The 26,471-nt window shown below is 39.0% G+C and overlaps 1 protein-coding gene across 1 annotated transcript in view; it reads right to left on the bottom strand.

Annotated features, from left to right (window-relative positions):
* SLCO5A1 (solute carrier organic anion transporter family member 5A1) overlaps positions 1–26,471 on the bottom strand; it is a 132,601-nt gene that overhangs the window by 25,279 nt on the left and 80,851 nt on the right. Inside the window, exon 5 of the mRNA XM_014792033.2 lies at positions 5,291–5,489. Within this exon, the coding sequence (XP_014647519.1) occupies positions 5,291–5,489 (199 nt within the window). The remainder of the gene's footprint in view (positions 1–5,290; positions 5,490–26,471) is intronic.

The raw sequence follows: 26,471 nt of genomic DNA, 5'->3' as shown, positions 1-26,471 counted from the left end.
TTAAAAACTTCCAAACAAATTTGGCCACAAGTGAGAACTAGGACTGAAATTAAATTTCTTCTCAGCAACATTAAACACTAGATGACAAATAAAGCAATGGATTCAAAGTTCTCAGAAAAAAATGTTTTTGACCTATAATTCTATACCCACTCAAACCATCATTTAAATGTGAGAAAAGAATAAAGACACTTGAATACACTTACAGGCTCAGGAAGTTTTTCTTCCCATGTACCCTTCCCTAGGAAGTCATCCGAGGATTTTTCTTGGGCAAAATGAAGAGTTAACAAATAAACACACAAACAAAAACCAGTGGATACAATATTGAGGTCTATGAAAGGAAGTTCTGGGATATAAATTATGCCAAGAGAGCAACCAGTCCAACTGAAGTAAAGGATAGAGAGCAACAGGAAAAAGAAGGAGTCAATAAAACAGAAAGTTTGATTGAGAACTTAAAAAAATACATGGTCATGATACAGGCCAAGAGTAGGGGAAAGAACAGGCCTTTGGAACTCAAGGACAAACAACACAAGAAAGCTGTGGTCCAAATGTGATTTAACTTTGAGCAGATTCCCATCCCTATTCTACTTAACAGGTGACTACCCCTTCCTCTACCGCTTTATTTTCTGCAGAAAATGAACCCAAGTCTCTGGACTTAAGAGCACCGCACATACAGGAGACCTTTGGCAAGATGCTAGAATGATGATGGGGGATTAGGTAAAAGTCTGCAATATGAACAGTAAGACCAGGCCCCTTCCCACCACCACTCCACCCCCAGCTCCAGAAGGCCAGCAGCCAGGCTTAAGATTCTGAACCCACCCCAACCCAGCCCCGGCCAAGAAACAGGAGAATCTTTCTCCTGAGGAACTGAAGCACCTCAACTGACACTGAGAGCCCCGAGGAAAACGTCAGCTGTTCCCTCCTTCAATTACCCTACAGCGAGATCCACCAAAGGACAAACCCTACCCTCAGACACGGAGCACCCCCTCAGCTTTTCAAATTCACATCCTTCAATACTAAGAGAAAGCTAAGGATCGCCACAAATGTGAGGGAAGTTTCCAACACAATCAAGACAGCAAAATAAATAGAAAGTAGTCACTCAGGGGACACAGAGACAATTCAGGAAGGAAAGGAAACTCTAAATAATGTTGGAGAAATTCCACCCATGAAGCAAGAAGGCTAGAAGCAAGGAACAATCAAAAATCAAGAACGAACCTTGGAAATTAAAAATACAACAGCCAAAATAAAGAATTCAGCAAAAGACTGGGAAAATAAATTTAAAGAAATCTTTCAAAAAAGTAGGACCCAAAATATGAGATATAAACTAGGTAATAAAGAATAACAAAAGTGGAGGGTCAAGGAAGGAGAAAAAAAATGGTGGGGAGAAAATAACAAAATTTAAAGAAAAAATAAAAACAAAACTGAAGCACATGGTCTCCAGACATTAAAAGCTCACTAAATAATCAGGGGGGAAAAAAACAGACCAACCCCAGAATATATCATGGCGAAATCTGGGAATACCAAGAATATACGGAAGCTTCCAGGAAGGAAAAATAGGTCAAATACAAAGGATTGGGAAAAAGAAAGGCCCGACTTCCCACAACAGCACTAGAAATTAGATGACAATGGAGGAAAAACTTTAAAATTCTGAGTGAAAATGATTCATCCAAAATTCTTTACCTAGTCAACTTGGCAATCAAATGTAACAGTTTAAAACAAAAAGGCTATTTCATGAAAAGTCTCCAAAGAAAAAGTCACAGCCTTTACAGCCTTCCTGTGGCTACTGGAGGATGTGCTCTAACAAAATGAGGGAGTAAACCAAAAAAGAAACATCCACAGAGTCCAGAAAACAAAGGATCTATATGGAGAGAGGCTAATGGGGTTCCCAGGATGACAGCTGGACAGCAGGCCCAGAGAGCATCATGTCCAGATTAGGTCAGGGAACTAGCACTCCCATATAGATGACTTGAAGGGGTGGGAAATGGAACCATGCACTCATTGGACAGGTGACAAATCATATTGAGATGTTTTGAGCCCTTAGAGCATGTGGTAAGCTAGATGCAGAGTCAAAGAAAACAAAGGAAAATGAAAATAAGGCAATTATTAATTCCAGGAAAATCAATGTTGCACAAAAGAGAAAATCTAATCAATTACACTACTTGTGCCTCAGCAGCTAACAATACTGTCATAATCGTAACAAGAAAATGTCAAAAAAGGATTTGACCAAGACTCGTGAAGATGAGGCTGAACCTCATTTACCAAGATAAGAAGTCATAAATAATGTCTCAATTTGGTTAATTTATATATTATGCCTTAAAAATATAGAAGTAAATACCAGAAGAGACAGCTAAAAAGAATTTAAAAATCATTGCCCCTGGGAAGTAGGGTTATTCAGGAGACTGCTGGTTTTTTTGTTACTAACTTTTTAATTCTATTTATATTTTCCAATTGTAATAAAAATAATGTGATAGAAATAGAAATTATTCTTAATTTATTGGTTATGATTAATGAAAATAGCTAACTTTCGATGAGCACTTACTGTGTGCCAGGCATAAAGCTGAGAGCTTCACATGTGTTACTCTGGAATCTTCACCTGCAACCTTCTAAGGTGATTACTATTGCTACAGACTAAATGTTTGGGGGCCTGCAAAATTTATATGCTGAAAACTAAGCCCCAGTGTGATGGTATTAGGAGGTGGGGCCTTTGGAAGGTGATTAGGTTATGAGGGTGGAGCCCACGTGAATGGGATTAGTGCTCTTACAAAAGGGACCCTAGAGAGATGCCTCATCCCTTTCACCGTGTGAGGACACAGCAAAAAAAATAGCCATCTCCGAACCAGGAAGGGGGTACTCACAAGACACCACATCTGCCTGCGCCTTGATCTTGGACTTCACAGGCTCCAGAACTGTGAGAAATAAATTTCTGTTGTTTCTAAGTCACCTAGTCTATGGTATTTTTGTTACAGCAGGCCAAAAGGACTAAAACACTATTATTATCACCTTGTTTTACAGATGAGGACACTCAGGCTTCGAGTTAAGCAACTTGTCAAGCAGAGTCAAGATTCAAACTCAGATGTGACTCAGGAACCTGAGCTCTTATTCCATACTATCCCTCAATTTTTAAAGATTTTATTTCCTATGCCACTCTAATAGGCACTGTCAAGAGGCCACACACCTCTACATGCATCCCATGCACACACAACATCTCCTGGTGGAAAGAGAACTCTCTGGACAAATGGCCGAATTCTGTCATCTAAGGAAGCTCTGATTGGTAGTGTCTTTTTTTTTTTAATCTCTAATATTCTAGATTGGCTAAATGAAATTAAAGCTTACTATTATTCAAATTTCACCTGGAACATTTCATAACATAAAACTCCACCAAGAATCAAAAACAAACAGTGTGTGTTGACATCAAGCACCAAAAACTAGGCACTAAAGTTCTGTCCAATGAGCAGATCCTAACCAACCCACACGTATTCAATAAATAAAAGTTAAGATTTTCATAACTCTCAAAGAAGAGTTTTCTGCCTTCTTTCAGCGAGGCGGTAGGAAATCGACACTCAAATCCATTGCTGGGAGGATATAAATTGGTAGAACAGCTGAGGAGGCAATTTGACCATATTGATTGCAATCCCACTTCTGGGAATTTATTCTACAAATACACAGCACAAAAGAGAAGTGATATATGCATGAGGTTATTTACCGCAGAATTGTTTTTAATAATTAAAGATTGGAAATAACCCAACTGCCCATCAAATGGGGACTAGTTAAATTATGAAATAGAATTAAATGGAATGTTACACAGTGGTTAAAAGGAGAGCTAAGGGCACGGACTCTGTAAGTTGCTTGGGGTTTAGTCCGGGTTAAGTCCTGGGTAACATGCAGCACAGCCACCCTGGGTCACAAAATCCTACTATTAAATTTTCAGGGATTTTGCCAACTGCTTGTTTAGCACAGCCATTATTAAAAACTAAATTAGGGCCGGCCCTGTGGCTTGGTGGTTAAGTGCGCGCACTGCGATGCTGGTGGCCCGGGTTCGGATCCCGGGTGCGCATCGAGGCACCACTTCTCCGTTCATCCTGAGGCCAAGTCCCACGTGCAGCAACTAGAAGGATGTGCAGCTACGACACACAACTATCCACTGGGGCTTTGGGGGGAAAAAATAAAATAAATAAAATCTTTAAAAACTAAATTATATAAACTTACAGTTAAATAAATGATATTAAAAACAGATAAATACTCAAAACTCATCACCTCCTAATTATTTTACTACACTTTACAACTCTCTATGCTCCTGACTAGGCTACTGAAGTCTGTTATATCCACATGATGGAAATACTATATAATGGTGTGTGATGGACATTTCCTCCCAACTCAGTGTTCAGTGTCTCCACGTTGGTAGCTTGAAATCAGCCAAGGTGGGACTATTTATACCTCGGAAATTAGCAAATGCTACAGATTGGGGCTTTTTTTTTTTTTTAAAGAGCCATTTGTTACATATTTATCAGCATACCACTGGTTACATGTGATCTGTACCTCCGTTCTGCCATCTGTAAAATCAAGATAATAATAACACCTACCTGGTAGGATTGTTGTGAGAACTAATGAGTTAATACATGTAAAGCGTCTAGAAGAATGCTTGGCATGCAGTAGTGTCAATATAAGGGCTAGCTATGTTTCGTATTACTATTACTGGTACAGAAAGATTTCCAAGCTATATTGTTATATTTAAAAAGAAAAGCTCAGAAAAGTATGTATAGAATGCTATTTTTTGACCAAAAAAACCAGGGAAAATTGAAAATACATGTTCATAGAATCTTATACAAAGAAACCTTAAAGGATACATGGGAAGTGAATGAATGTGGTTACCTGGTTTGTCTTTGGTTGGCGAAGTGGGGTGGAGGACCTGGGTAAGGGCAAGAAGTTTCACTACACACTGTATTTTCATTGAATTTTGTCTTTAAACTATGTGAATGTATTACCTATTCAAACTGTTACATTCAAAAAAGAGAAGAAGAACTGTTTTCATTAACCCAGCAAGCCTTTCCTCCTCATCTGCGGTAATTAAAATGCCATGGAAGACACTCTGTGAGAGTCAAAAGGGATCCAGACAGAGGAGAGACGTGGCCTCTGCCCTCCAAGAGCACGTGCTCTGCTTGGAGAGACGAAGCACGCACCGTGAGACTCGCCTGGAGAGGCGGGCACGAGTCTGCCCCTGAGATAGAAACACCACAGGGCTTTGCACTTACAGCATGACCAGGTGGACGTGAGAAGGCTCTGCCAAGGTACTTACCCTGTTGTATAAGGGATGTTTATGCCCCCTAGATTAATACTCTCACATCCAACAATAAACAGGGTTGAAAAGCACAGCAAAGACACACCACTGCAGATCATTGCGAGTTTTGCAGATTCTCTTGCACCAAGTTTCAATTTTTTTATAATGTAGCCTCCCAGGACAATACCAACGCCGGCACTGGGGACAATAATAACACCTGGAGAGAAGAGGGGAAGGACAGGATTAATTTGAAATAATGTATAATACTTATTTGTTTTTTCTAATTACTCTGTTTCTACTTACTTATTAGTATTCAGGTAAAGAATTTAAAAATACCGTAATCAATAAATCGTCAATGTGTGTGATTTTATAGTATAATTTATTTTCAACACATACAACCAGCAAAGGACTCATATCCAAAATATAAAAAAACTTTCCAAAGTAACAAAATAAAGACAAGCAACCCATTAGAAAAGTGAGCAAAACTTGAGGGGGCCCCTTCACTAAGAGGAAATCCAGCTGACCAATAAACACCCGACAGGTGCTCAAACTCATTACTAAGAGGGAAATACAAATTAAAACCGCAATGAAATACTACTCCACACCAATCATGTCAGTAAAAATTTAAAAGTCTGACAGTAACACACTGTGGCAAAGATATAGAGCAATGGGCACCGTCTACATGGCTGGTGGGATGTAAATTTTGACGTCTACTTTGAAGAATAGTTTGGCATTATCTGGTAGAGTTAAAGATATACAAACTCTCTGACAGGCAATTCCATTCCTCAGTCTATACTCTGAAGAAACTCAAGCACATGGGTACCAAAAGAAGTGTACAAGATATTTCAAGCATCGTAATAGCCCCAAACTGGAAGTAACCAGATTTCCATTAATAGATACGTTACATGTAGTAAATTCATATAACAGAATGCCACTATACAACAATAAAAATTAAGAAACATAATTACACACAACTACACAACACAATGTTGAATGAAAGAAGCAAAACACAACAGAACACATGACTAGACTGCATTTGTAGAAAGTTCAAGAATAGGTAAAACTAAACGATATTGTTTAGGAATGCATATATAGGCGGTACAACTATGAAGAAAACCCAGGAAGTAATTGCCATAAAAGCCAAGATAGTGCGGGAGATGGCTGGGATCAGGAAAAGATCAAGGGGCTTCTGAAGTACTGCAAATACTCCATTCCACAACCTGGGTAATAGTAACACAAGTGTTCACTTGATGATTATTCATTATCTCTAAATTTTGTTTAATGCACTTCTGGGCGCATTATATTTCTCAGGAAAAAAAAAAAAAATTTTAATAGTCTTAGTGCCTGCCCCAAGAACCTTACAATCTAAAAGATACACAAACAAAACAAATTAGAGAAGAATAAAATAATTACACAAAGGAAGCACTTGAGTCTTCTCTGGGAGAAATCGGGGAGGGTTTCACAGAAGCGACAGTATTTGAGCTGTCAGATGTCTCAACAGATGAGACAGAATCTTTGGGATTTCAAAGAAGAGACAGAATCTGTCCAATGCACCAGCACAGAGAGAATATCCTACACAAAGGAAATATGTGCAAAGAGGCGTGAGATAACAGAATTGAGGATTCAGAGCAGTCCAAACTATTGGGAGTGTGCAGTGAGATGGAAGATGGCCTAGATGGAGTCAAAACTAGAGTCAGAGAAGTGGTCAGGAGGGTTACTGCAAAGGTCCAGGAGCCACAGTAAGGCTCTACACCACCAGCACAATAAGTTAGCTAAGGAGGATAGGGAGAGAGGAATGACCGCATGACACCCAGATGGTGGTAATGATCCAGAATACGGGAAGGAAAGGAGTTGGGGGAGCAGCTCATGAGCTCCGTGGTAGACACGTTGAGTGAAGGGCCTGCAGGAAAATCAGGTAGAAATGCCTCGCACAGTTGCACCTGTGGGTCGCAAGCTCAGGAAAAGCTGGGCTGGGCATTTACAGCCTGTAGCGGAATTCGTGGCATAGAGAGGATGTTCCAACAATACTGAACAAAGTGAGAAGAGTAAAGGGCCAAAACCAGAGTCTCAAGAGAGCACCACTGTTCACGGGCTGGCATAAAAAGATGAGCCCGCAGAGGAAGCCAGAAACGAGCAGCCACAGAGGCCAGAGGAAATCTGGGAAAGATAAATGTCTTCAGGGGGAAAAACTTGGGCTTTGGACTCAGAAAGACCAGAGATCAAATCCTCACTCCATCTTTGGGAGCCATATGATCATACACGAGCTTCCTCAACTCTCTAGACCAGAACTCTCTATCACGGAGCTGTCTACCTTCCATGTTAGAATGAAGATTACAGACCTTATATGTAAGTAGACAGAGTATGTTGTATACTGTACACAATATACATTGTAGTTATTGTCATTACAGTTGTGCCACAGAAACCAAGGAAAGAGAGTCTCAAGGAGAAAATGGACAACCGTGTCACGTGCCGCAGGGAAGTCCAGCAAGATAAAGACTGAAATAAGACACCCACATCACTGGAGATCTTGGCAAGAGCAATGCTAAGGGGGTCCTGAAGGCAGAAGCCAGAATGTAATGGGTCATGAAGATTTAGAGATTGGAATTCAGACTCTTTCTAGAACTTTGGCTGTAAAAGGAAAAGGGGGTCTGGGTCTAGAGTTAGAGTGGGGCCATGGTAAAGTTGGGGCTTGGGGAGTTTTGTTTGTTTGCTAGGATATGGAGAGGACTTTTATAAAGCATATTTATACACTGACAACAAAAATAGACCAGCAAGGAATGGGAGGTTGAATGTGGAGGGAAAAGTTTACCTAATGCCAATGCAAGATCTTTGAAAAGTCAGGAGAATATGGAAGTAATAGCACAGATGATCAGGTTAGCCCTGGGTAGGGAGAGGGAGAGAGACCCCTTCATCTGGGCTGGTAATACAACGGGAGTGGGAGTAAGGGATAAGTCGATCAGTGGGTGATAGCTCCATAAACGGTAGCTTCTCTGTTTTGTTATTTTTCTGTTATTTTGGAAACATGACTTAATACATGTTATAACAGAACATTTGAAAAGCATCAAAAAGTAGAGAAGGAACAAAATTTCACTGCTTACACTGGCATATTTCACTCGTCTTTTTTCTATGCCTTTTTCCTTCAAGAATTGACAACATGCTGTAGATTCTTTTTTTCTATAGCTTTGGTTTTTGTTTTTGTTTTTGTTTTCTGTATAATTGAAAACAAAACTAATCCTTAGAGGGAAGGGATATTGAGAACTTTAAATACGGCCAAGGTTGAAATAACCACTGTAGGAAAGTGAGATGAGCACGAAAAAAGAATATGCCATAGGCTCTGCAAATGGAGAGAACCATGGGTCTAGACGACATTAGATTCCAGAAGTCTGCAGCTGCATGGATCTGCACGCATCTGCAGCTTGCTCCAGCATGTTCAACAACCACAAAGGAGCAGAGAAGAGGGGTTAGATTAATCTAAAGTCTGAGCTTTGCCTGACAACCAATGTCCACCTTGTAATCCTCAGCACAGTCTTGCTTTTATAAAATCAGGAATGGCCCTTTTACAGATGAAGAAATTGATGGCTCAGAGAAGTGACTGGCCTAGTAGTGCACACAAGGAAGAGAGATCTTGAATGAAAATTGAGGTCTCTGATTCCCAGCCCAGTGCTCTGTCCACATCACCACAGCTGCCTCTTAGGGCCACCGGGTCCTGGAATATTTTAGGTAAATCGGACAGAGCTCTGGGATTAGATGAGCTGGTTCATAAAGCATCCTCCTCATGAAGGAAGAGTGCACATGCTATCAACATGATGTAATAGGCAAAGCTTTACCTAAAGAATGAAAATGGTCCATTAATAAAATTCCTATTTCAATTGAACAATTTATGGAGTGACAGGTAAAGTGCAAGACCCCCAGGATAACAACAACACAAATCTCCACGCTCACAGCTGAGTCGTAATTTAAAAGCAATATCATTTATTTGATGATGCATCCTAATTAGTATTTTGCTCTTAAAAACAGGAAATTTGTCATCAGTAAATAGGAGGTTACATCAAACGGAGTGGAGAACCATTAAAATTTTCTCCTGATGCCCCCCCCATCTCCCCCCCCCCAACCTCCCTGTCATCTAAATCTCACCCCATTACGGAAACAGACAGGTTCTGACTCTTCATTCGTTCTAATCTGTCCACTGCTGAGATCTCCAGCTTGAGTAAGAGACCCAGATGCTTCCTTGTCGGAATTTGAAGCATCTGGCAGGAGTAGGGAAGATTTGCTGCTGGGGAGCAGGGGGTGGGCTGGGACAGTAGAGCCTTCTCAAAGCCCCCGGCTCTGGAGGAACCAGCTGCAGTAGTGTAGGGTTAGCTTGTGGGGAGCACGGAGGGGCTGGGGGTCAGTTTCCCTACCCATCACCTCGCCGCCCTCTGGCCTCCCCGACTTCCCCACTCCCTTTGTGGGGATAGGGAAATAATTACGTAAGACGGGCTCTCCGGGGAGAAGCTGCCCGCCTGTTGCTAGCCCTGTCTGAGCTCAAATTCACTTCACTGACTGGTGCTCTCCTTCCCTTCTCGCTGTCCCCAGACCCCGAGAACCAGTGCCCCTCCCACTGCCTCCCCTCCTCTGAGCCTCTGCGCGTGACCTTTCCTTTCCCAGCCCCAGCGGGACTGTTCCGCTGTCCCCGAGTCTCTGCTCCTCGCGCCCTCTAGTGGCCGAGACGTGGGGAGCGCGGGAGACTGAAGGGTGGGGGAAAGGCATCAGCTGACGCCCACGGACACCGCTGGTAGGTGTAGGAGGGGGAGTGGGGGGAGGACGGAGGGTGGAAAGATGCGAGTAACTGCACCAAGCCCAGGGACCCACCTCAGGTACAGGTGGTGGAGGAAAGAGGCCAATGCAACTGCAGATGTCTAAGAGGCACATCCAGGTAAGAGTATGGGCCGTGTAGACTGATTCTCTGAGTTCGATTCTCAGCTCTGCCACCTACGAGCTGCATGTCCTTTGTTAAGTTCCTGAACATTCCCAGGCCTCGGACTTTCTCATCTGTAAAATGTGGCTAAGAATAGTGTCTTCCTCACAGGGTGGTTAGGATTAAATGAATTAAGACATATGAAGTGCTTAAAATAGTGTCTGACCCATAGTATACACTCGATAAATGTCAGCAACCATCATCGTGACAAGTATGCACATCGTTGTTATCTGCCTCATATTAACGAGTTTAACATTTACACAAACAAATATAGTGGAAATTATAATTAAGGAAATTTCTATATGCTATTTAATCTATAGGATTGAATGTAAGCTACTACTAATGGTCCAATATAAACCTCTATGCGTTCTTTAATATATAAACCTTTGTCTGATATTTAGCTACTATGTATATATCTAAATCTAAAGAACTCATTGCTGCACTGATTACACATTGACAAAGCAGAGGATCCTGCTTTATTCATAAAAGGTCCGTGAACATCCTACTGCTTTCCAGTTAGAAATCTTTTATCTATTTATTTATCCAAGCAAGCTGACATGTTAATATTCCTACTTCCTTCTTTTTTGTCAGGCACTATTGTCCCCTAACATTCAATTTTGAAGTTTTTACTCAGGGTCACAATATCGCTTGCCCTTATAAAGTGTGGCTGCATGGAGTCAAAAGGTCTTGATGAAAAATGTTATTCAGTTAATTACCAAATATTAAAGCTACTGGCAGAATTTTTTCTCTTTACTCCAATTTTTGTCAATAAATAGACCTTGCAAATAGACACAAAAATATACCCAAGCTTAATGCACGGTTTGAGGCACAAGAAAACCCTCAATTGAAAGAAAGGAGGACAAAATTGAATGACCTACTCATTATCAAGAATGTTTTAGGTTCAGGAAACTTAAATTATGCTGCTGTTATTGCTATTGTTAAGAATAACAGCAATTTGCTTTCACAGTACTCAGTGCCAACCCCTGTCATGAGGATGGCCACCGTCTATTGTGTTTACCTCTCCCTCCTTGCTGCTAGACCATAAGGTTCCAGAACACAGTAGAGACTCTATCTTTATTATCTTCATACCTTTCTAGCACTTTCCAGGACCTGGTGAATATATGGATGGATGTACTTATTTCGTTATTTAGAATTTACTACATAAAATCTTCAAATGACTTATTCATTTCAATTTTCACTATTCCTTGAACTAGGTGATATCTCATTTTACAAATAGGAAATCACGATTTAATTCAGGGCTAAAATAACTTGTTAAAATCAGTTTAAAACAGCCAGGCACTAAATATCTAGATTGATGCCTGAAAAATCTCACTGTTATAAAAATTCTGAATTGGACATTATCAGCAAAAGCTTAACTGCCAAGCCTCTAAGGGTGACAAAGCGCATAATGTCTATAATCCTCTGACACCTCTTGTCTATCGTGAAATCACAACAGCGCAGAAGGTCCCACTGTGGCGAATTAAGTTCATATAGACAGATTCTGAGAAGCTTAGATGTCCTCATGCTCTTTTCTCTAAGTCCACTGACCCTTTCTTTGTATCCCACATCCAAGGTTTTCTTTATGAAAATAAATGGCTTGCAAATGTAAGGCTATGAATCAATAAGGAATGTCTTTGCATGCCATTATGACTTCCAGGCTCTGCTGTTGCCTTTGGGGAAGACAGCTAGGCATGGGTGGGGGGGAGAGGGGAGCACCTGAAAAAGAAAGAAGTACAATTCACTCTCTTTCTCATTTCTTCTCTCTCTCTCTTTCTGTACACACACACACACACACACACACACACACACACACACACTCCAATGTTGACTATATGCCAGACACCGTGATAACTACTCTCCATTTAGTATCTCATCTAATGCTCAAAATTGTATGAACTTTGAGTTGCTCTGAAATTAGAACATGTCCTACAATCAACACTATCTTAGCCTGTGTCATAGTCTAATTAGAAGCATTTTTCTTTCATAGAAACTCAAAATCATGGTGCATCGTACAATTAATGGTATCTTAGATTGGAAGGAATGTAGCATTCTTTCCACATCACAGAGAAGGAAACACCTAATGAGTGATAGAGCGGGCCAACAAACTCAAATTTATCTAACTTTTCTAAAAACTATGCTTCTGATCTTATGATACAAAGTAAATGTTTTCCTATCGCCCAGGTAAATTATTTTTCCCTTTTGAGCTTCTACTTTCCCTTGTAAACATTTTCTTGTAGGAAATAAATATCAATTACTGTCAAAGGAGAATAAAAGAAGACAATATTTTTAAAATTCAAATCTTGAAGCTAGGAAATTTTAAGTGGTTTGAGAATAGTCAGCATAGTAAGTATACATTTTCACAAACAATACATAAATCCACAAAGTTTCACAAAAGCACAATATATCTCTTTTTCATATACCTCAATATCAGCCTTGTGAAAAATCTCAGAAATCCCTTCACAAACAATGAACTAGGTGTATCATTAGGATTAATTCATGGTACCTTTTTTTATAACTCAGTGGCTGTTGTAAGTCAGAGAACAGACTTTTTATTTATTTTCTTTGGTGAGGAAGATTGGCCCTGAGCTAACATCTGTGCCAATCTTCCTCTATTTTGTATGTGGGACGCCACTACAGCATGGTTTGATGAGCGGTGTGTAGGTCTGTGCCTGGGACCTGAACCTGCAAACCCTGGGCCGCTGAAGTGGAGTACATGAACTTAACCATTACACCACCAGGCCAGCCCCCAGACTATTTTTTTAGATCCACAATATTTCACAGCATAACTTCAAGTCAAATTGTAAAAGAGGAATAGCAAAGTGCAGAACCATCTGTTTGACTGGAATAGGATTAACACACACAACAGCCCGTGTGTGTTGAACTGAACAGCATGTGCCACAATCAAAGCCTCCAGCACCTGAAGAGGAGCCTATAGGCTGAGTGGAAGAATTTCCAGTGAGTTCTTTTAGGAATTCTCCTGTGGCAGGTAAGCTGGCAGGGTAGCCAGCCTCACACAGGGCTGCTCCAGACAGCCTGTCTCAAGTTTCTCCCCTTCATAGCTTCTGTTAGAGGACACAGTGTCAGAAGCAGACCTCACCAGCCACATCTTCCTCTGTCCGTCGGACCCTGTGACGGCCATAGTGTGGCTCAGCTGGGGTCACCTGCAGCCAACCAATAGAGAATGCTCTGGAATTGCTAGCACGGCCCTGCTGCAATTATTAATAGAGGCTTTCAAAGGAATTCCACACTTCTGAAAACCGTAGCCTCCATGACTTCAGCAAGGAGCTATCAATATAAAGCTTATATTTATCTCCTACTGGGGCAAATGGGTCTCATTCACCCAGAATAACACTTTCTTCAACTCTGCCAACATAGGGAGACACTGTGCAGTAGGAGAGAAATATGAGAAGCCCAAGGTCTTGGGTGCCTGAGGAAAGGTAATAAAAAGGTACATTCAACAGAGAAAACAACCACACTTTTCATTTCAGGTTTCTGCAAAGCTCTGGCTAAAATAATACATAAAAGCAAATGCCAAGCTGTGTCATGAAAGGGATTCAAAAACCAAATCAAATTAATATTGCATCTTTTATGGCTTGGAAACCTCAAAGAGATTTCTGCATCCAGGCAATAAAACCACAGAGGGCAAAAACAACTTGAAATGATGAAATGCAAAAATCGGAGTGTTTACTTCCGTTTTTCACCGGCTCTGGGAAACTTAAGGTGGAACAGCAAAAGCCTTAAACAAATTACTGCAAAAGAGGAGGGGAAAAGCCTTTTGGATGGGAAGTTTCACAGGAGAATAACAGAATCTTGTTAACTTTTTCAGTTATCAAAATAAGCCTCAAACAAGGATCTTAGTATTAAGTTACCGTACTTGGTTTCCGTTCATAGAGGCAAGGCCTGCAGATGTGAGCCACTGCCAAACGCAAAACCCTCTTTGGAAGCCCTTTGGGCAAGATCCATTTTCTGTTAGCAGTTTTCAACTTCTCTCCTTTCCAGGGTTGTCCAAATCCAGCAGCTCTCGGATCTTTCCCATTTAGATGGTTGATTGTCATTACGCCCACTAATAGCCAAGCCTCAAATCCCTGACAAAGCCATCCTTCCCCTGGGAGAAGTAGCAGATGTTTAAACTCTATCTGAAAAACCTTTTGAGACAAACTTTTACCACCTAAACTGTTAGAATGTCCTTGCCCCACAAGGACCAGGTGGAAATTTTGCTTGCTAGAAACCATATTAATTCTACCAAGTTCATAGGGAGGACCAGAGCAACCAATTAATAAACATAGTCAGCTCACTAATTTGGATGCACTGTGGTTATGTTTCTTTCTTTTTTTTTTTTTTATTGACAGCTTCATTGAGCTGTAATTCACATACTATACAACTTACCTACTTAAAGTGTACAATTCAAGGTTTTTTTTTACTATATTCACAGAGATATGCAACTATCACCGCATTGTTAGAACATTCTCATCACCCCAAAAAGAAACCCTGCACCCCTTAGCTATCACACCCATTTCCTCTCAACTCTCTCCCCCAGCCCTAGACAACCACTAATCTACTTTCAGTCTCTATACATTTGCCTATTCTAGACATTTGATATAAACTGAGTCATATACATATGTTTGGCTTCTGTCACTTAGCATAATGTTTTCAAGGTTCATCCATGTCGTAGCATGTGTATGTACTTCATTCCTATTTATGGCCAAATAATAATCCATTGTATTGATATACCACATTTGATTTATCCATTCATCAGTTTATGGACATCTGAGTTGTTTCTATTTTGGGCTATTAGGAATAATGCTGCTATGAACATTCATGTACTGCTTCTTATGTGGACATATGTTCTCATTTCTTTTTGATATATGCCTAGAAATGGAATTTCTGGATCATATGGTAACTCTATGCTTGAGGAAGTGCCAAACTGTTTTCCAAAGAGGCTACACCATTTGACATTCCTACCAGCGGTGTGTGAGGGTTCCAATTTCTCCACATCTTCACCAGCACTTGTTATTATCACAGATAATATTTGATCATAGTCATCCAAGTGGGTGTGAAGTGGTATCTCATTGTGGTTTTGATTTGCATTTCCCTGATAACTGATGAAGTCAAGCAGCTTTTCATGTGGCCATTTGTATGTCTTCTTCGGAGAAATGTCTATTTCAGATCCTTCTGCCCATCTTTTAACCAGCTTCTTTGTCTTTTTATTATTGAGTTGTAAGAATCTTTATATATTCTAGATACAAGTCCCTTATCAGATATATGTTTTGCAAATATTTTCTCCCATTCTGTGGGTTGTTTTTTTACTTTCTTCATGGTGTCCTTTGATATACAAAAGTCTTTAATTTTGATGAAATCCAATGTATCTACTTTTTCTTTGGTTACATTGTCTAATTCAAGGTCACAAAGATTTATGCTTATGTTTATTTCTAGGAGTATTATAGTTTTAGCTCTTATATTAAGGTCTTTGATCTATTTTGAGTTAATTTTTTGTGTGTGTGTGTGAGGAGATCAGCCCTGTGCTAACATCTGCCAATCCTCCCCTTTTTTTGCTGAGGAAGACTGGCCCTGGGCTAACATCCGTGCCCATCTTCCTCCACTTTATATGGGATGCCGCCACAGCATAGCTTGCCAAGTAGTGCCTCGGTGCGCGCCCGGGATCCAAACCGGCAAACCCCGGGCCACCGCAGTGGAGCATGCGCACCCAACCGCTGGTGCCACCAGGCCGGCCCCTTGAGTTAATTTTTATATATAGTGTGAAGTAGGGGTCCAACCTCATTTTTTTCCATGTGGATATCTAATTGTCCCAGCACCAACTGTTGAAAAGACTATTCTTTCCTCATTGAATGGTCTTGGCATCCCTGTAGAATATCAGTTGACCATAGACGTATGGGTTTCTTTCTGGACTCTCAATTCTATTCCATTGATATTTACGTCTACTTTAAGTCAGTAACATATTGTCTTGATTACTATTGCTTTTTATTAAGTTTTGAAATCAGGAAGTCTGAGTCCTCCAATTTTGTTCTTTGTCAAGATTTTTTGGCTATTCTGGGTCCCTTGCATTTCCAAGCAAATTTTAGGTCAGCTTGTCAATTTCTGCAAAGAAGTAAGCTGGAATTTTGATGGAGATTGTGTTGAATCTGTAGATCAATTTGGGGAATACAGCCCTCTTAATAACATTGTCTTCCAGTCTATGAATGTGAGACGTCTTTCCATTTATTTAGGTTTTCTTTAATTTTTAAACAATGTTTTGTGGTTTTCAGAATATGTGTCTTGCACTTATTTTGTTAAATTTATTCCTAAGTATGTCATTCTTTAATGTTAGCATAAATGTAATCGTTTCCTCAATTTCATTTTTGAATTGTTCATGACTAGGGTGTAGAAATACAATTGATTTTTGTATATTAATCTTGTATCTTGCAACCTCACTGAACTCATTTACTACTTCTAATAATTTTTTAGTGGATTCCTTAGGATCCTCTCCATATAAGATCACGTAATCTGTAAACAGAGATAGTTTTACAACTTTCTTTCTTTTTTTTTTTTAAGATTTTATTTATTTATTTTTCCCCCAAAGCCCCAGTAGATAGTTGTGTGTCATAGTCGCACGTCCTTCTAGTTGCTGTACGTGGGACGCGGCCTCAGCATGGCTGGAGAAGCGGTGCGTCAGTGCGCGCCCGGGATCCGAACCTGGGCCGCCAGGCAACTTTCTTTCTAATCTGCATACCTTTTATTTTATTCTCTTGCCTAATTGCCCTGGCTAGAATCTCCAGTGCAATGGTGAATAGAAGTGGCAAGAGCAGACATCCTTGTCTTGTTCCTGATCTTAGTGGGAAAACATCCAGTCTTTGACCATCATGTATGATGTTAGTTGTAGGTTTTTTTTGTAGATGCCCTTGACTGCATTGTGTTTTTAATCTTCAATCATTTAAACAGTGATTGAGCTAAAATTCATTTTTATGTTATTTACAAGGAGGTTGTTAAGTATAACTTTCAGAAAACTTAAAAAAATATAATTTTTAATTCATATATTTAATTTAACGGAAAACATTTATTGAGAATCTACTATGTGTTGGGTCCTGTACTAGACTCTGGAGATACATAGTCAATGAAACGGACATAAATTCCTGCCCACATTGAGTTTACCATCTACTGCGGCGAAAACAGACAATAAATAATAAACTAATAACTAAACAAATCATACTGAATGTTAGAAGGTAAAAAGCACTGCAGAGGAAAATATTCAGCCTAGTAAGGAAAATCAGGAGTTCTGGGAGAGGAGTTGCATTTTTAAGTAGAGTATACTGTGTAAGGGCTCATTGGCAAGGGGCCATTTGAGCAAAAATTTAGAGCAAAGGGAGTGAGCATGCACAGGGAATAAATGATACTCCAACTACACACTGTTTTCATCTCTCCATTAAAGTAAGTTTACTGAGAGCCAAGATTATTAAAGGTCAGAACATTTTATGGCTAAAAGAAAATTTAAAAATTTATCAACCTTCCTTGCTCTCTGAATGAGATAGCTTAAGCCAGAAAAACTAAGAACTTTAGTTTTAGTTTTGGGATGGAAATCTTAACCAGTTTGCTACATACTGCACTTTTTACCTTGAAGATGTTCTTTTGTTTCAAAAGACATGCATAATTCCACCAGGCAACGAAATCCATAAAATAAATTCATATTCTAGTAATCTAATGGTCTGAGCAGCTTTGGAGGACACCAAACCTACTGTTTATGAGTACTTAGGTTTCAGAAATCCATTAACCAACTTTATAAAAAGTAGCCATTGGGTAAAAAGCGCTAGAAAAGGAACAGATAACATGGTTTTGTGTGCCTTCCTAATGCAGTGACAAGCAACTGACCCATCTCTAAATCTCTCAGCAAAACACCAATAGTCTTTCCCTTATCGTTCAGACCTACTCTATTCTTGATTTTGAATAATAAAATTAGACATTTTCAAACAAAACTTCTCTTTGGAAGACAATAATATATCTTGAAAAGCTAAAAGAATAAGAAAATGAAATAAATATTTTAAATTTTACCCTAAATAACATGTGTGAACCAGCAAAGGAAAAAATTCAGTTTAGCAACAGTCAATGTAATATACCTCCCAACTAATAGCCATGGGCTCCTCTCACAGTGTGATGGTCCCCGGTTCACTGTCAAGCACTGATTCTACACTAGGGGGGCTTCCCCAGCATCAAAGGTAGCCCTGCATCTTTTCACATTTTTATTTTCACCAAAATGAAGGATATGCAAGACACGTGCCAAATAAAGTAGTTTTTTACTCAAAGCTGGAAAGGAGTAGCTGACCTTTATAAAGCAGCCATTATAAGATGGGGAGGTGGACAGAATAAAAAAGAAGGCAATTTAACAGCACAACTCAAGTTTCAGCCTGTTAGAGCAAGAAAGAACTTCGTGTTTTAGTATTGACTAACATGTTTTAGTATTTACTAACATTTTCAAAATTATTCCTACATCCTATGAAATTGTTTGGGTTTTTTATGTGTCTGTTTGTTATCATAGAATCAGAATTTGGAAGGGAGCTGTGGCAGAGATTGCTACTTATCCCCTGATGACTATGCTTCTTTCTTCTAGAGCAGAGGTCAGCAAGCTTTTTTTATAAAGGGCCAGATAGTAAATATTTTCCACTTTGTGGGTCAGACAGCGCCTGTTACAACTATTCACCTCTGCTGTTGTAGTGCTCAAGTCATGGACTTGTGTAAACAAATGCGCATGACTGTGTTCCAATAAAATTTTATTTACAAAAACAGGCAGCAGGCTCAATCTGGCCCAACACCTCGATTCTAGAGTAATAACTTGGCTTATGGCCGCCTGGAATACAGACTACATTTCCCAGACTCCCTTGCAACTAGAGGTGGCCATGTGGTAAGTTCTGTCCAATGTGAGGTGAGTGAAAGTCACACCCTCCATGCCTTTCTTCCCCCCTCTCCCGCCATCTGGCTGCTTGGAATGCAGAGCTAAAAACTGGATCTCTCTTTTGGACCATAAAGACAGGAGTCCATGATGCAGCAGAAATTGGAAGCAGTCTGCAGTCACTATACCAGTCCTGCGCTGCCTATGTCCAGACTTTTTTGTGAGGAAGAAATGAACAGCTATTTTGCTTAAGCCTCTGTTACTCTGAGTCTCGGATATTCTCAGGAAAAATGTAATCCTAAACTAACACGGGAGCTCGGAGAGCATCCCGTCAGTTCCTTCACTTTATAGATGACAAAATAAAGAAAAAACAGGGGATCTGAGAAGAGGAGTGACTTAACTTACACCAGTGGCTTGTTAATGCCAAAGCACGGCCTAGACTCAGTGTTCTGATTCTAAATCCAATGCTTTTTCTAGATTTACATGAGGCTAACGCTCCCATAAACATACGTTTGAATTACAAACGTTTGTGATTTTCTTTGTGTGATTTTTTTCAATTATTTAAGCCACTTGTTTTCGCTAGGAATGGGTGCTCAGTTTTATTTTAAAAGTGAAAGGAAAAATACTTTTTATTTCTAGAAACTCACTTTATTCTTTTTAATAATTTTTTCAAATTATTAATTCTTCGAAATTCTGTTTATTTCAGAAAGGGAAGTGTTTTAGACTAATTTTCCACCCAAAGCAGCAGAAAACTCAAAATTCTTTTCAAAGAATCTTACCTGTTATTGTCTTGAGTCATGACATAAACACCAAGAAATAAATACTGTGATTAAAGGTTAAATGTTAGAGCAAGGTGATTTCAACTTGAGCCAAAATCAGCAGCAACAACCTAAAATCATATGAGGGAAATAAACCTTTATAGTTGTTTCAAAGCACATTCATATCAATTATTTAATTGATCAATACAACAGCTCTGTAAATGGGTATTACCTGCTTATACAGATAAGGAAATGGACATTGGGAAAACAAAATGACAATATAATAATCACGATAAATTTGTAGAGAAAAAGTCTTAAAGCACTTACACTTAATCATATCCCACTAGAGGGGTTACTATTTATCCCCATTTTACGGATAAGGAAACTAAGACACATGAATGATATCACCAAGCTAATAGAGCAGAGCCAGGTCACAAATCTGACTTCCAAGCCAGAATTCCTTCAGGTTTGAGATGAGTAGTCCACTACCTGAACTCCCAGTCCTTTGTTCCTCCTAAAGCTGAAATCTAGTCTCTTAACCCCTGCTTATTTTTTTCAATTAGTTATATTGTCTCCTAAAACAAACTCAAAACTTCAATACAAAAATGCTGAAATTTGTTAATGTATGCATGGTATGCATGTGCGTGTTTGTGGGTGGATATAAATGTGTGTATGTGAGTATGTATATATATGTATGCATACACATATATGTATGTGTATATGTGCAAATGTATGCATGTGTATGTGTGTGATCAATGAATTTGGCTGATACAGAGACGAGGCAGATAATGACCAGTCTTGATCCATAATTTAGCCACAATATATGAGACTAGGGGCTGGCCTGGTGGCGTAGTGGTTAAGTTCATGCACTCCATTTTGGCAGCCCGGGGTTCGCAGGTTCAGATCCCGGGCACGGACCTACATACTGCTTATCAAGCCATGCTTTGCCGGGTGTCCCACATATAAAGTAGAGGAAGATGGGCACAGATGTTAGCTCAGGGCTAATCTTCCTCACCAAAAAAAAAAAAAAGGCATCACAATATATGAAACTAAATTAAATATATACTGTTTGGCAAATTATTGACATTTGAAGTTTAATCATACCAATATAAGAGACAACAAATCATTTTCATGGAAGAACCTACCTATTATGTTGACCACAGCACAAAAAGTACAGCACAAGACCGGAACCTTTGTCTTCAGCCACGTTGAAGTATTTATAAAGATATATTTGTTTTACATAACATTAAAACTGAATTTTTGTTCTACCTACAAGGCAGTTTTCATTAATAAGTTTAATGCTGTATATAACAAATGTTTGAATACAAATTAAATATTATTTCTGAAGTATTTCTGATAGTCAGTATTTTATTCACTTATTCCTTACATCCCTCAAAAAAAAAAGATTTGAGATGAGAGGTTGATATTTTAAAAAACACATGAACAGGATTATGAACCAATAGAAAAGGTAACTAACAAGAATTGTTTAATCTCTTTCTTTGATGTTTTCCCCCCTAAAAATGGGTTAGGTGCTCATTTGTTTTGGAAAATTTCCATATGCTTTTTAGAAACAGCAGTATATTATACTAAGTGACTAAAACAATCACAGTGGATGATATCTATTCAACTAAATGGAACTCCATAAAATAATAACCCCATTGAAACTAACAGGATTGCTGCAGTCTTTCTTTAAAAAAATAGTTCCCATATTTTCTATTAATTATTGGTTGGTCTAGAAATTCCTCCACTAGGGACTCAAAGCTCTCCATAAATGAAACTATTCCACACTATTTCTTCTGTTTTATTTCCTCTTTTAAAACTATTTTATTCATCTTCATATACACCATAATACCCATCAAAGTAGTTGGCTAAATGGTAGGCACTTAATAAATTACTCAGTGAATTCAGGGAATGGACACGGTATCCCTGGGTTATGACCCTAAGACAGGCTGGGAGCACATACCATAAAGCCAAATTCTCCACGGGGCAGATATTTTATATTAACACAAAATTTCTACTGGCATCTTTTCTGAGATTCTTGGGAATGTCATCTAAAGACAAGACTTATCTATTATCAGTGTCAGCATCGAAAATGCACCTGATGCTTCCATAGTACTTGAGGCAACTTGTAAAGCAGTTTTCCTAAATATTTTAGCATTCTCCCTAAAAATCTTCAATTGACATGAAGAATGCTTAGCTCAACAAAGTTAATGCCAAAAACTCTGTTCAAATAAACGAAAGTTTTAAGTACAAATTAACAGTTTGCTGATATATATATATGGTAACTACAACTACCAACCCATTGATTACATGAATAACTATCTCTGAGAGCATGGCTGAAATAGGAACAAAGAAAAACTTGTAATTTTATGAATACAGGTGTTCTATTGGAAAACCTTACCAAAGGATGTGGACATTTCCACAGCTGTCCTACTCTGCTTCATTACTGAATAATTCCACCAAGCTCAATTGCATTTCCAAAAGGGTTTGGTATTTATATAGAATATATTTAGAATAAATGTAAGGAAGATGTTACAAAATAATATTGAACTACTCTATATTAAACAAGCATACATAAATTGTCCCTTGTATAGGTAAGAGAAGGATGCCCCTATAATGTTTCTAAATACCTGCTTTAATCAAAAAACCAATATAAATTATATTCATCTTTATTGCAAATAGAGACATAAGAAAAATTTAGTACAATGACTTGAAAAAATTAACCATTAGCCTGAAATTCAATCAGTCTTAACAGTAACAAATCCAAATAACCCCATGTTCTACCTTCTGGCCAGTAGAAAAATGTCACAGCAGGAAGTTGAGCCTGGGAGCAAAGCAAATCTTCTATGGTCCATCATGAGATGGTTCAAGTTACAAACGGACATTACTTCAACTTCTAATAATGTCTAAGCACATGTTTCATTATTTAGTTGAAAAAGAGTAAGGTATTTCCTGCCTGTGTGGTAATAACCATTTCCTGGCCATACTTAAGGGCCAAGATATTTCATTAGCTCTGGACGTGATTTTTACAAGTTAACAGAAGGCATCTCTGAGGAAATGCGAGATGGTGGCATGAGCCAGGAGTCAGAACAGTTTGTCGGTAGCGCCCGTATGCCACTACTTGTGCATGCATGAATCCTTCAATTAGCGCCCATTACCTTTATGTATCTCTCTCTAAAACTGGGATAATATTGTACTCCATCACCTACTTTCCTCCCTTCTTCATCTCCTTCAATAATAATCCTGATTCTCCTGTCCTATTATGAAGGATGGAATAGTTCATGAATAGAGAGGAAAATCAGGGTCATTTATACATATATAAAATTTAAACTGCCAGGAAAAGGTATATTACATATATCCAAAGTAAAATGGTAAGACACTGATTAACTTGGACGCCTAGAAAAAGAAGTTGCTCACAAAAATCAGAGGATTTTGGGTGTGTGGTTGGTGGGGGGGGAGGAAGTTTGTTAGTTGATCTTTGGTGAACGGTCATCTAATTCAATCCCCCATTCTAAAGAGGAGACTGAGGGCCCGAGAGATAAATGTTTACATTCATTCATTCATCACATCTGTTGGGTGTATCCTGGATGCTGACTTAACCAAGGACACGATGCACTTAGTAGCAGAAACGCTCTTACATCTGCTCCTGACACTGTTCTTCCCCTGAGGTTTTCAGTCCTTTGGAAGAGCTCCCTAATCTTTCTCAACTCAACTTTTATACAAAAGCGAATCCTGCTCTGTGAGCAAAATATAGTATTTTTGATGACTAAGGCTCTCAAGCGGCCTCTGGGCCATTCTGAATATCAGTGATCATCAAGGGGCAATGAAAGTAGATGTAGAAATCTGGAGAAAACTGGGCTGAATGTCTCTGAGCCCAGAAAATCCCTTTTAAGCGATTGTTTGTCTTTATTCTTCTGTGTGCGTGCGTGTGTGTGTGTGTGTGTGTATGTGTGCGTACACACATGGGAAACAAATTCCGCACATAAGGACTGTGGAATTAAATCATCAAAGATGAGTGAAACAAAAACATTTCATTTAATTGAGAAATTTGGTCAACTCACATTTCACTGCCCCGTGCTCAAATATATGAAATTAAAACTCTTAAAATGTCTTTTTCCTCTCTAAGAGTTGTGAAAAACAGACATATTTGAGGTTGAAAAATAAATGGAGAGTAAATAAATCGAGATATAAAGATTTAACTCTAGCTCAACGCTGATTCAGCTGAAATCAGTTTCACATACACTGTGTCACACTCTTAAAGCAACTGCACTTCTATCATTTATATGACATCTTCAAGCCTCCTTCAGTTCAGATGAAATAATCCCTCAGTCCTTCACTTTAGTATCCTCTTTTGCCTTCTTTTTCGTTTTCCCACTACCTATTAGCCATGGTTTTCTCTCTTCTTACTCTTAGAATACATTTCCTCCAGATAATCCTTGCCCCGAATGTTTTCCACATGTCCTAAGCCCTCTTCTTCCTGAGAGTGTCTCATAGAGTGGGTATTACAGTTATTACTAACAGCGACTTCCCAGGCACTGTGCTAATAAGCACACCAACTACATTCCTTCATTTAATCCTCACAACCTCTAACTCTCATAGAGGCTAATGAACTTGTCCAGGGACACAGGCAGCCCACTAGGATCACAAGACTGTAAGATCCTTGAGGGTAGTTTCCCTCTGTGTTCTCATCACTGCTTTTCTAGGACCTGGCACCGTGCCAGGCCCATAGCAGAAGCTTTATAAATATTTGTATATGGATGGATAGATAGATGGGTGGATGGATGGGTGGACAGATGGATGGATGGATGGATGGATGGACGGATAGATGGATAAATGGATGGATGGATGGATGAATGGATGGATGGATGGACGGATAGATGGATGGATGGATAGATAGATGGATAGGTGGATGGATGGACGGATAGATGGATAAATGGATGGATGGATAGATGGATGGATAGATGGACGGATGGACGGATGGATGGATGGATGCATGGATGGACGGATAGATGGATGCATGGATGGATGCATGGATGGATGGATGGATAAAGAGGAAGAACAAGAATTTCAACAAGATTTGTCTCTCTCCAAAACTGATCCTCTTGACCACTGTACCATATGTCTTACTCAATATATAAAAAGTTAGAGGGGAGAGAATTAGTGCAATAAAAATTCTAAAATGTAAGCAGCTTCTCTGAGGACCAGCTCAATCTATATATTGTGGACCTGGATTATGGATCACTGGGTGTGCAGCTTGCAAAAACTGCTCTCTACGCCTCAGTTTTATCAACTCTACACTGGAGAGGGTAGGCCCTTCACTGCAGTATTGCAGTGTGGACTGTAAACGATGCACAGAAAGCCCCTCTCTGACCCCATGCCTAGCTAAGAGCAGAAGCCTAACAAAGGTCACCTGTTTCACCACCGTGGCACAGGCTCATACTGCAGGAAAAGACTCCACTTTGATTTGGATTCCCAGAAGCTATATAGATTTTTCAAAGTGCTTTCATAAAGATTCTCTCTTTTGATCTTTATAACAATCTGAGGATGAATGCTAAACCTTGGGGGCAGGAGTGAGGACTGAGTATTATATAACAAATATTCATGAGCTCTCAGTCTCCCTGCCCTCTCTGGAATCAGCTTCTCTGCCAGGATAAAGGCAAATTGAGAGCTGGACAATTAAACTAAATAGTTAAAAAGAAGTAAGTATATTAGACAAATGGGTTATTTAGTATGAAATGACTTATACAGATCATTATATGTGTCATTATAGCAAAATAATGGAAACAATCCAATGTCCTCCAATAGGGTACCGAATAGACTAAGATACTTCCACACAATAGAGTACCGTGTGCCTATAAAAGAAAAGAGCAAGGTCTCTGATACTGCTGCAGGCAGAACAGAGTGTATAGTATGCCAAGTTTGGGGTAAGAAAGGGGGAAAATACTCATATAAAATTCTGACATATATATTGCTTACATAGTGCACATATTTAGTTACACATTGAAAAAGAAATGAAAGAGAGATAAACTAATAAAAATGCTACCTATAGAGGGAGGGAGAAAATTAGAGGAAACTGGGATAGAAGCAAGGTACCTCAATGTCCTTCGTTTTATGGTTTTGACTTTCAACTCATATAAATGTTTTACAGAATTTAAAAAACAAATTTAACTTAAAGATATAAAAATAAAGTAATCCCTAAAAACTGAAAACAAATTAAAGCAAATAAACTCCACAGCATATCAGGTTGCTGGCATAACCAAACAGAGAAGAATTATCTCAAATAACTTTAGGTCACAGTCTTTTGCACATCCATAAGAGATAGCCCATAGACAAAAAGAACCAGAAAGAAGTCTAAAACTGCATTTTATATTTTGTAGTAATAATACTGCTAGTTGGTTTAAAACTATTATATATATTCACACAAACATATATATACACACACTTCGATAAAGTAATTATGTTAATGTCATTAGGAAAAATTATTTTCAGCATGAGAGTACAGAGAAACAATGTAATATCAAAAAAGTTAAGTAATAACCTGTAATCTTAAATTTGAAGTGGAACTATCTGTATAACTTCATGATTTGGTTTTCTCTTTTTATTAACAAA

This window comes from Ceratotherium simum, chromosome 31, assembly GCF_057802395.1.
Source record: "Ceratotherium simum simum isolate JZ-2026a chromosome 31, ASM5780239v1, whole genome shotgun sequence".
In the NCBI taxonomy this organism is placed as follows: domain Eukaryota; kingdom Metazoa; phylum Chordata; class Mammalia; order Perissodactyla; family Rhinocerotidae; genus Ceratotherium; species Ceratotherium simum.
The sequence above is the reverse complement of the archived record's forward strand: the minus strand, read 5'-3'. Positions and strand labels throughout refer to the sequence as shown.